The 12,611-nt window shown below is 38.7% G+C and overlaps 1 protein-coding gene across 2 annotated transcripts in view; it reads right to left on the reverse strand.

Annotated features, from left to right (window-relative positions):
• Positions 1 to 741: 741 nt before the first annotated feature.
• Positions 742 to 12,611, reverse strand: part of GRM3 (glutamate metabotropic receptor 3) — a 228,596-nt gene continuing 216,726 nt past the window's right edge. The window contains exon 7 of one of the 2 annotated variants that reach the window (XM_054558904.1): positions 742 to 3,311. In XM_054558904.1, coding sequence (XP_054414879.1) covers positions 3,238 to 3,311 — 74 coding nt within the window. In that variant the 3' untranslated portion in view covers positions 742 to 3,237. 2 annotated transcript variants of the gene reach the window in all.

Here is a 12,611-nt window from a genome sequence, read left to right on the forward strand (position 1 = left end):
TTTTTTAAGCCTCTTTTCTGCACCTCTCCTGGGGCATGAAGCCATTGGAAGTGCTTGCCTACTTGCGTAACACTGATGCTTTTTCACTGTGGTCTAGCGAGACTTTTATGTCTAATCCCTTCTGCTCCCAGAATTGGTGAATTAAGTGTCAAGCCAAGGGAATTCTTAGAGTTAGGATATTATATGTGGGTCCAAATCCTCCTCTCCACAGGGAGAAGCTGGGTGTTGGGGATTCCGTTCAAGATTTTATGGCACAGTGCCTGGGGAGACTCTGTGTCTGAGTGTGCCTACTTGTTTGATGTGGGTGTTTTCTCAGTTGCCTGGTGGGTAGGAGTCTCTCAACTGGTATCTAACTTTCTCTCAGAGGGAATTGATCTGTGAATAGATTTTTTTTTTTTTTGTAGATTCGTGGGTAGAGGGAGAGGCAGGAGCTTCCTATTCTGCCATATTCCTGATGTCACCTTGATTTTTTTTTTTAATGAGTGGGATATATCATTTTGCTTGGGTTTCTTAAATTCAGGAAGTTTTTTGCAGTGATGGACTGGCTCAACCAGTTTTATATTGTGAACTGATGAAATGTTACTGGAGCAAAAAAATCAACCAAAAACCTATTTGCTTGAAATAGCTTATGTAAAAGATTTTGTAGCTGCTATTTTTCATACATATGTTGAATATTTTAAAAAATATTTCCAAAGATCACATGTTAGATGATGCACTTCCAATTAGAAACAAAGGTTGTGGCAAGGAAAAAGAAAATGACAAGAGCTGTCAGTTAATGCATGAAATTATATTTTCAGGGCATGAAATACAGTGGGCATAGATCAAAACCTAGCCCTCTCAAAAACACAGTTTTCTGAAGATTTATATACACGCCTAATTGTCTTGTTTGAAAAGATACATAATCAGTTTGATTGTTTGAGGCATCAGCCATGTCTCTACACAACCCATCTGATATTGCCTTCTTCAGACTGTCACATTCCATCAGAGGACTGAGTTTATCTCCCATCAGCCTTGCCTCAGCCTTTATCCTGAGCAATGCTCATTCTTAACACACTTATCTAGCATTCCTGCCAATTTCAGTCACAGCAGAATTCATTTTTGTCATTTAGTGCTGTTGAATCTATTATCCAGTCTAAGCTCCCCTCCCCAGATTCCAGGTTCTTATTTGAATATGGGAATTAGACACTGGTGAACACTATTGTCTTTGAGCATCTGGTGAGTTTTGGATTGCTTGATTAGGTTGCTGATTCAAATGCATCCAGAAGAAAAAGAAGAATTTCTAACATCTGACTCTTTTATTTCCTCCAAAGCCAGTCCTGTTGGCTTTTTATTTACCTGTTACTTGTTTTCAGGCATTTTAAAATAGTATAATTATGTTTGATTATTCAGGCCTTGACTGTTTAGCCTGTGGATATTTCATATCCTGATTCTCCTCATCTTTCCTCTCACTGTCTTCCTTGTGTCACAAACGTCCTCTTATCATAATATTTTTCAGTCTTTAAGCTTCTTAGAGGCAGGCACTACAACTTATTCATTCTTTTTTCTGTTGTGGGATAAAAAGTGGCCCCTAAAATGATATGTCCACATCTTAATCCCTGGAACTTGAGAATGTTAATCTATTTGAAAAAAGGGCCTGTGCGGATATAATTAAGTCTCCCGAGATGAACTCATCCTATAGTATCTACCTAGATTGGCCCTAAATCAAATGACTAGTGTCCTTGTAAGAGACACAGAGGACAAAACTGACACAGAGGAGAAGGTGATGTGAAGATAGAGGCAGAGATTGTAGTGATGTGGCCACAAGCCAAGGAAGCTGGCAACCACCAGAAGCTAGAAGAGGCATGGAATGAATTCTCCACTAGAGCTTCTGAGAGAGTGTGGCCCTGCTGATGCTGACACTTTCCTTTCAGACTTTCAGCCTCCATGACTGTGCAAGAATAAATTTCTATTGTTTTAAGACACCCAGTTTGTGCTAATTCCTTATACCAGCCATAGGAAACTAAAGCACTCCCTAGCCATGGCCCCTGGCACAGGATCTGACACATAGATTCTCAGTAAATTTTCCTACATTCATAAATGATTTGTGAGTAAAAGGTTGATAAAAATAGGACAGTATTTAGTAAGAATAAGCCAGTTTTAGCTTATCCATGCTTTCCCTCTTCACTCCCTTACTTAGGTTAGTAAAATATTCAAGTTTAGTGACAAGCCGATGTGCCTGAGCATGGCTACTGAAAAAAAATTAGAAAATAAGATATCCTGCATTTTATTGCCTCATTCAGCAGTGAATGGTGAGAGTGATTTTCTAATGGAATAAGGAGATATTCTGCCAATTTCATAGTAATTAAGGTTGTTTTAGGAAATGAGAGCCATCAAATCTTCCCTGGCAGCCACAGTCTCTATATTCTGAACATAGCAACTCTCTCATTGTCTTATATCTCTATCTGGGCAATTCTCGGCTGCCCCCCCAGATGTGGCTTTAGAAAACCAAAATGTGTATTGTCACTGAAATGGTCTGATATATATGGTGTTGCTACCAGTCAATTTCTGATCATTGTGGACCATAGAGAAGTCTGAACCTGCTCACAACTCTTCAGCAGGGTAACAACTTGAGTTTGAAGTATGTATAGATGGGAACAGAGGCACAGTCAGACAGTTTCTTCTACTATTAAATGTAGAAATGATTTGAAGTCATATTCAAATTACCTTGAGTTATTCAAAAAGAAGAAACCATTATCCACCATGCTGGAAAACCTTGAAGGTTTTATTCTCAGTATCTTTACATTAATACAGATGCTTTTTATTTTGTGCTGAGAAAATCAATCTGTTACACATAATGTAACTTTAATATACAACATAGAAACTCATCCTAAATTAGTTACAACAAGGACCTACAAAAAACTTCATAGGAAAAAAAGTTACATAATATTGCCACCGTATTTTTTTTTTTTTTTTTTTTTTTTTAGTAGACTGACCCTGTCAGACCCTTTCACCAATGCTCAGCTCTGTAAACAATGGTTATTTCTATGTTCTGGGGGAATTGTTAATAATAGGGGCACTAGAATCAGCCTAGAAAGTTCTAGCACATCACTATATACAGTCCTCAAAAATAATTTATCGTACTGTTTCTAAAAAAAGGTACTAGGGTTGTTCTTTTGCTCTGTTTCCATATTCTGGAGCTGCATGTGAGCACTTTTGTCTAACAGTCTAAAAACACAAGAACTGAACTGCAATTCACAATCACAGAGATGAGGTGGTGGAGTCGAGGACTTCCCGCCCATTGCACACCGTTGGCACATACGTGCTTGCAGAGGCTGGAAAACAAAGTGGGACAGAAAACTCAAAGTTAGTCAAGTGGGACACAAAGGTAATAGCATGAAGGATACAATGGACTTTGGGGACTCGGGGGGAAGGGTGGGAAGGAGGTGATGAATAAAAGACTACAAATTGGGGTTCAGTGTATACTACCCAGGTGATGAGTGCACCAAAATCTCACAAATCACCACTAAAGAACTTACTCATGTAACCAAATATCATCTATTCCCCAAAAACCCATGGAAATAAAAAATGTGAAAAAAAATAAAATTAAATTAAAAACTCATTTTAATTTGGCTTTGGAAAGTGCTAAATGGTTAAAATGCTATTGTAGGTCAATTTCTAAATATGGTCTGCTCCAAATTAGTCTGCAACCCAGAACATACCTCCACTAATGTTATACCTCTTGGCAGAGAATTTATAAGTATAATCATTGTTGAAGGAAGTCACTTGTGGGTTGAAAATTAGCTTTGGTAATCTATAAACTGGTTTAAATACAATGTGCAAAATCAAAAACTCACTGCAATTTTTATAGGTTACTAAATTATTTACTGTTTTCAGTACCTTAGTTAGTTTTGTTCTGTCTATACAGGGATGAGCCTTATATAGTCCGTGAGTCATCTGTGAACTCCACTGCCTTAGAGACTTGTTTGATATATTTTCATTGTTCAAGTGGATAACCTCAGTAAAAACACTAGCAAGGGCTGAGTTGCTAAGAGCTTCAGTTTCATAACGGGTCTCAGAAAAGATATTCCAAAGGGATGGTGCCCTCGTTAATGACAAATAGTGACAACAGTGTTATGGTGTGGCCCTGCTGATGCTTTCCTTTCAGACTTTCAGCCTCCATAACTGAGAGAGAATAAATTTCTATTGTTTTAAGACACCCAGTTTGTGCTAATTCCTTATACCAGTCATAGGAAACTAAAGTACTCCCTAGCCATATTATATAGTATGGATATATATATTCATTCTTTTTATGGCACTCAGTTTTCCTAGATACAGTTCTTAGCTATTAACTTGTTGTTGGTAAAGTTTTATTTCATGAGAAATCTAGGTACAGATAAGTTATATATATTTCACCCTTAATGCTTTTTCTTTTCACTGAATGAGAACAAAAGCAAGGAGCCCCATTCTCCATGGAATGAAACCATGTAGCCGAGAGAATTGGTTAAAGAGATGGTGTTCCATTACATTTAAGATCTCTCTCATACAACCCCTTGGCCTGTCTATTTGTATATACTCTCACCAGTAGGAGCTGATCCTCTGGGGTACTTGATCGCAGCCCAGATCAAATTGACCAGCCGTCTGTCCCATTCTTTAAGAGCATATCTCAAAGTTAACCTGCAGATAAACTGGCTTCATGTTTAAATGCCAATGCTTGATAGTGGATATATAATTGACCCCTACATTTTCATTTTATCTAGGCAAAATTCCTATTAATTCCCTTAAACAGGAGCAACTATTTATGAAATTGGAGATTATATGGCATTCAGTGGGGGTGCATTCACTGTACTTGGGGCACTGAAGTCTATCAGCAGGTCCACCACTAGGGAATCTACAGCCCCTCAATTTTACGTTGATTGCTTGGCTAGGTATGTAAGAAAATCTATGAAGTCAAGTTTGTGTGGCTACCTCAAGTTACACTGGAGTCATGCAACATGTTAACTCTTTTGGAGATTTTTTTCTTCTTATTATTAGGATCAGGTTCAATTTTCTTTACAATACAAGCCCATTAAAAGCTATAGTATCTCTGAGGGCAGGTACGGTTTAATATGCATTTCCTGAAACTGCTACAATGAAGAAATTGTTAACACAGTATGTGCCAGATAAATACTTGATGGAAAGTGGTCATAATCATAATTCCAAATGTGAGGACTTTATTATTTATAAATACTTTAATTAGAAAAATTATTTCCACATATTGTATCTACTTCCAGCTTCATCAAATGTAGGTAAGGTAAGAGAAAGGGCAAGGCAAAGTGAGATTCAAAATGAGTTACTGGAAACCTAGGAGAGCACTCTAGGTCATTCAATATGTGCTTTTTCTGCAGCCTTTTGTATCCAACTGCCTGCTTGACATCTTTGTGTGTATGTTTAAAAGCCACTTCAAAATCAGTGGCCAAAGCTGAACTCTTGATTCCCTAACCTGTCTCCATTTAGCTTTCCTTTCCTCAGTGAATGGTTTTGCCATCTGGCTGATTGCCCAAACCAAAAATCTAAAATGTATGTTTCATTCCTTTTTGTTTCAATCCTGCCCCATGTCAAACCTATCATCAGTTTCAGTCACCTCTAGATTTATGTCTAACCAGTTCTCTTTGCATCTACCACCCTGGGGCAACCCACCATGATGTTTCTCCTGATCATTGCAAGAGTTGCACCACTGGCCTGTTTCCACTCTTGCTTTTTTTGCAATATATTCTCTATACAGCAGTGAGAGTATTTTAAAATACAAGTCACCTACATATGCACTTCCAATGGCTTCCCTGTGTGCTCTAACTCTACTCTGGCTTATAAATCCCATCGTAATTAGGACCATGTCTCTCTTTTTGTGTTCACCTCATTCCAAATTTTCTTTCCTTCTTTTTGCTTTTGTTCTCAAATACAGCAAGTCTGTTTCTCAACTTTCTGCCTTTGCAGTAGACTTTGCCTCTCTAGGAATGCTCTTCCCTCTGATCTACTCATGTCTGGCTCCTCCTTGTCATCCACATCTGAAATGTTACCTCAAAAAGGTAGTCATCAGGCCACTTAATTTAAAATAATAGCCAATCAGCTACTGTCACATCACTCAGTTTTGAAACTCAGCCTAGCCCAGTTGTTGCTGCCTTTTTTCTTCCTTATTATTATTTTTGGTGTAGCATCCGATACCCTTGACTAGATAATATGCAGGGGTTTTACTTATCTGTTTCATTATTTTATCCCTAGTGCTGGTCATGGAATAGACTGTCTATAAATATTTCCTGAATTATCATATAAATGTTTGCATCTCAAAGAATCAGGAAACCAATGGAAGTTTCAAGAAGGAAATAATCTTTTAAACTAAAGAAATGACCAGCAAACGTGAAGCCTATGGGCAGCCTTATTTTCAGACAGGTGGGCTTTTGCTTCTCAAGCCACATTGTGACAATGACCATCAACTACCCTTGCCAAGAGAACTGACTCAGGTTGTGAGCTCCCCATTCAGGCATGCTGCCTTTGACATTTTAACTAATCTCTTTATCTTTTCCAGGATCAAGTTGTATTATTTCTGTGCAGGCTAAAAATGAAATTTTAGTGATTGAAGAGGAATAATGTGTCACAGGGATAAGTCTAGGATAACTAAGGCCTGGGATTCAAATACCCCCTCTTAAGTTTGTATCTGAAACTTACTCTGATGTTCCCTGTCCTCTTATGGAACTTGATGTAATGCTATGCTTTGGAGTGCACTCTTAGAGTCGGCTTGCCCATTGCATTCTAATTTCTTAAAAATTAGGTATATCTTGCCTAGGTAAGAAGGACAGAGTCTGCAAAAGATACCTGCATGGAAAATCCTCAAGTTCTAGTATAAAGTAGTCATCTACTATGCACCCCATGGACATCATTATGGAAGTTAATAGAACAACTTTGTTTCATCCACCCCCTTCATAGGGACATTCAAAGGAGCAACCTATGTCAGAATGTCTAAACTCTTTGAGTGGAAGATAATACAAATTCAAGGTCTTCTTACAAGAAATAGCAACAACAAAAAATACCCACAAGACTCTTTTTGCAACTACTTTTCCCCCTAAATACTTTTTAATGTGTCGAAGGGAACTCTAACTTATATTTTTCTACTTCTCTTTTATTATTTCATTGGTAGCTTCTGCTGGTGCATTTTATTATGAAGAAAATTCTCATTTTTGCACATGCTGTTGAATATAGTAGGGAAAATTATTGTTTTATGAGCTTATTATCTCAATTACTTTGCTTTTCATAAATATTTTACATATGCCTCCCGTATTAGCCCATCTGTTATTCACCAAGGTAGTAAAATATGTGGAAGGGCAAAGTACTATCATTTGTGTGTGTATGTTTGTGATGAGCTTTTTCTATTATTCTGATGAAATCCTCATGAGATTTTTAATGGTGTAAGTTTAGCCCATTTTCGTAAGTGCGGTTAAGCAGATTTCTATAATCATCCTTTCTATTAGACATAAGAGGCATGTAGCCCTATTTTTGGCTTTCCTGGGACTTGGGGTAAGTAGTAACTATTGGATACTCTAGGATAAGGTGTGCTTTTGCCATTCAAAGTGAAAATTTAAGGTAAATGGAAAAGGACCTTACAAATTCCACTATTGATCACAAAAGTGTAATTCACAGCCATCAAAAGGCATATTTTGCTTCACAAACTGGTGAAACATTGAAGATCAATGTAACCAAGTGGCAGCTTTGTCTTGCTCTGTGAAATCCACTTCTCTTCCACCAGTAATGCATGGGCTAGCCAGACTTTGGAGAAAATTATTGTATTTTTTTCAGGTAATTGGACCCTCAATCAATGCTAAATATATTTATTTAATAGATTTTTATGGATGCCAAGTCTGTTAGTCAATTTAGTGGCTAAGACTGGTTGCTGAGAATCAGTGTTACTTTAGCAGTGTTACTTTGCATCAGTCTCAGAAAAAAAAATAAACATTTCAATAGAACAGACATTCCAGTTTGCTCCATCTGTTCCATTTCCTTGCTTCTGATGACCCCCAATAATTTTTTCCCAGGAAGTCTGTTTGTTTAGGTATTTTACTATTATGGTCATGGAATCCAGTTTCCACCAGCTGTTTGTTGTCTTGTGTCCTGCTTTGTCATTGAATCTGCTTTCTTACTCATCATCTTAATTTTACTTGTGCTAGGGTCCCTTGGTTCCATTTCAGGAGAATTGTATCTCGTGATTGAATAATAGATGTTATCTGGGCAGATGAAGACACTACTACTACCCATTGGTTTGGTATTCTTGCTATGTCAGAGATTTCACAGTGGAAGGCAAATAATTCATTATTAAGAAATATAGACTGGGCCTGGTACAGTGGGTTGGGCCTGAAATCTCTGCACCTTGGGAGGCCAAAGTAGGAGGGTCATTTGAGGCCAGGCAGGAGTTTGAGACCAGCCTGGGCAATGTAGCAAGACCCCATCTCTAAAAAAATTTAGCTGGGCAGGATGGCATGTGCCTCAGGTCCTGAGGTGGGAGGATGACTTGAGCCGAGGAGTTTGAGGCTTCAGTGAGCTAGGATCATGTCACTGCACTGCAGCCTGAGTGACAGAATGAGACCCTGTCTGTGAAAAAGGGTCTCTTCAAAAAAAAAGAAAAAAGAAAAAATATATAGACTGAATTCTTAGTGACTGCTTCCTCTTTATGACCCAAGTAATGGTTTTAAACTGTTAACAGTAGATTTAAGATCATCATATTCATTATGCTGTGAGATAAAAATCTGCAAATCCAAGATTTAGTTTCCAAATGGGGAGTAGAACTGTATGAAAGCAATGACTTCTTCATTCAATGATTCTTTTCCTGTGCGACAAGATTTATGGAAAAAGAAGGTATGTCATGACCCTTTTTAATGACCCATTACCAACAGAAATAGCACTTGGTCTTAGTCCATTTTCTGTTTCTGTGATAGAATATCACTTACTAGGTAATTTATAATGAATAGACATTTATTTAGCTCATGGTTCTGAAGGCTGGAAGGTGCAAGAGCATGGCACTGGGCATCTGGCGAGGGCCTTCCTGCTGTCTCATGACATGGTGAGAGGCATCACATGGTGAGATAGGGTGAGCATCTAGTTCAGGTCTCTCTTCCTCTCCTGTTAAAGCCATCAGTCCCATCATGGGGGCCCCACCCTGATCACCTTATTTAATCTTAATTACCTCCCAAAGACACCACCTCCAATCAGGATATGAATTTGGAGATTAAGTTTCCAACACATGAAATTTGGAGGACACATTCAAACCATCAGTCTTCAACTAAATACTGCCCTCCATCGTTGCCACATCATGTTGCTTTAAAATATCATGCTCTTGGCCAGGCACGGTGGTTCATGCCTGTAATCCCAGCACTTTGGGAGGATGAGGTGGGTGGATCACGAGGTCAGGAGATCGAGACCATCCTGGCTAACATGGTGAAACCCTGTCTCTACTAAAAATACAAAAAATTAGCCGTGTGTGGTGGTGGGTGCCTGTAGTCCCAGCTCCTTGGGAGGCTGAGGTAGAAGAATGGCGTAAACCCAGGAGGCGGAGCTTGTAATGAGCCGAGATTGCGCCACTGCACTCCAGCCTGGGGGACAGAGCGAGACTCTGTCTCAAAAAAAAAAAAAATAAATAAATAAAATAAAATAAAATAAAATAAATAAAAATTTACTCTCTTCTCCTTCCCTCAAAAAGTACAAAGAGGGATGCCCAATAAATAATTGGTAAATGAAAAGGCTCATTTTTCTGTGCTTTTCTACCAATCCTGCGTTCTTTTCACTATCTTAGTTGCCCAACATCACTGGTTTCTCCTCTTTTCTATCAAAATATGTTTTCAGACAAGGATCAGAAACTTTTTCACCCTGAGGCTCAGATGACTAATATGAGTTGCATGTGCTACTATGCCTAGGGACAAAAGTCTAAAACCAAAAGTGTTAAACTCTAATAAAATTAGTTTTAGTCTCTTTTCTGTGGAACTAATGCTGTTAGCTTCACCTTTAAGTTATGTACAGTATCAGAACACTTTATTGGCTTCTACTGCTATCTCTCACTCTGGTCTAAACCACCACCATTTGGACTATGCCTCCTCCTAAATGATCTCTTTGACTGCTCCCTCTTTTATATTTTGCCCACACAGCCAAAATTTATGCTTTTAAAGTCAGGTCGTACCACAACTCTGATGAAACCCTTCTAGTGCTTTCTCATTTCTTTCAGTCAAAGAGCAAATATCCTTATAATGCCTCTCTGTTCTCCTCGCCTCTTATTCTCACTTTTATTCATCCTCCTCTAGCCACATTCAAACCTAACTTGCTTGGCCAGGCTACTACGTAGTGTCATTATGGGACTCCATGAACATTATGGGACTACATGAATGAGTCTGTACCTGTGCTGATAGAACAAGATGCCATCAGGTATAGACCTGAAAAGTAAGCTTCTAACTTAAAAAAAAATAAAACCATTGAATTTGCAGATGCTAACATTCTCATTGTCAGAATAGCCTATGAGCTGAATTTTGTAACCGAGCTGAGGCAGCAAATCCAAGGAGGCCAGAGGAACAATATAGCAGCTTTTGAGAGTTTCATCTATAACTCTAGTTACCAAATTCCTAAAGTATCTAGTAGATAGGCCCTAGTTTTCTCATCTAGAAATGTGGTTATTAGAATAAATGTTCCAAAGTGGCCCTCCCAGCTCTGATATTTGTGGTCACTGTTATTAAAGAAGGTGGGCTATATTTACTAGGGGAAAACCTAGCAACATATTAGAGATAAAGAGAAAATGATTTAAGGGATGGAAAAAAGCAGTTGTGAGACAAACACAATGACAGTGTTACACAGAAGAAAGGAGAGGTACTAAACATCAATTCTCTAATACATGTAGAGTTACCTATTGTAGCTGGAGACTCTATTCTTCCATTGACAATGACAAAAGGAGTAAAAGGGAATGGAATGAGATTCTCAGGAATGCTGTGGACTTTCTTTTTTTTAACTTTTATTTTAGGTTTAGGGGTACATGTGAAGGTGTGTTACATAGGTAAAAGTGTGTCACAGGGGTTTGCTGTACAGATTTCAAGTGATGAAATAAGCCCAGTACCCAATAGTTATCTTTTCTGTGGACTTTTTTTTTTTGCAGAGGGCGATGGAGTCTTGCTCTGTCTCCCAGGCTGGAGTGCAGTGGCATGATCTCGGCTCGCTGCAGCCTCCACCTCCCAGGTTCAAGCAATTGTCCTGTCTCAGCCTCATGAGTAGCTGTGATTATAGCTGCACACCACCATGCCTGGCTAATTTTTGTATTTTTTTTTAGTAGAAATGGGGTTTTGCCATATTGGCCACACTGGTCTTGAACTGCTGACCTCAGGTGATCCACCTGCCTCGGCCTTCCAAAGTGCGGGGACTACAGGCATGAGTCACTGTGACTGGCCTCTTTTCTGTGAACTTTCTAAAGGGAAAAATAGATTAACATTTATCTGGTTTGGATGCTTTGGGTATATTCTCCATGAAAGCAGCTGGCTTCACTTGCTGAATACTCTAGTTCTTCCTGCACTGCCCATTGAAGATTTACATGTATGATATACCTGTGGCAAGAAAGACCATCAATTCAGTTTGTATTATCAATTCAGTTTGTATTACCAAATACCTTGCTAATTTTCCGGCCAGGCTAGTACATAGTGTCATGTGGGGTTCCCTGAGCTTAGAGTACAGGCACATGATGCTGTTTTTCAGGGGCTGAACTATAGAGAAGAAGCTTGGGAATTACGTGTTATGCTTTTATTTTATAAAGTCATATTCAGACTTCAACAATGGCTTGCCCCCTGCTAACTAGGCCATTGCCCGTTGCTAACTAGGCCAGAGTCTGGTCTCATGTGCTTGCTTTCTGTGGTTGTAGCTGTGTGGAAAATGATGCCGTGACTCTAGAAGAGTGTTCACTTAATCTTTTTTTTATACTACCACTTTCTTTTTATAATGCGAAAAAACTTTGTGATAATAAGTAATTGTATTAATTGAACAGTTCATACATTACCACCTAGACAAGTGACTGTCTTGGCAGAGAAAAATCAATCTCCATATGCCTACAGCTCCTTGGGGACCAAAATCTGGGCATCATTAGGTAGTCGAAGTTTCTTGGCTGATCTTCATGATAATGACATACACACATCTGAACGATTACCATGAGCAAGAGACACATATCCTTATAGGACCAAGTCTGGGTACATAATAGCTCTGAAGACTATGGGGCACACATCATTTTTCACCTTTCTCTCCCCAGTCTATGCTGATACAAAATCATGTTAGTGCCAATATTCTCACCTGCATGACTGCTATAGGGTTTTACGCTATGTAACTTCATGTGTACTTCCAGCTTGTTTCTTTAAATATTATGCAGTTCTACTTACATTCCCAACATATGTTATTGATTGCCTGTCCTTAGGAACCAGCTCTGGGAATCCCTTTTGCTTCTAGAGCAGAAGAGAATAAAAATGACCTCTTTTTCATCCATATACAAAGGATGTTTGCTTATGTGTGTGGGGGTGGGAGTGGAGTTAAAAGTACAAGTTTAGGATTTCAAGGTCTCTGAGTTATACTGCCATTAGAAGGAGAATGCCCACTTTTAG

This window comes from Pongo abelii, chromosome 6, assembly GCF_028885655.2.
Source record: "Pongo abelii isolate AG06213 chromosome 6, NHGRI_mPonAbe1-v2.0_pri, whole genome shotgun sequence".
NCBI classification, from domain to species: Eukaryota; Metazoa; Chordata; class Mammalia; order Primates; family Hominidae; genus Pongo; species Pongo abelii.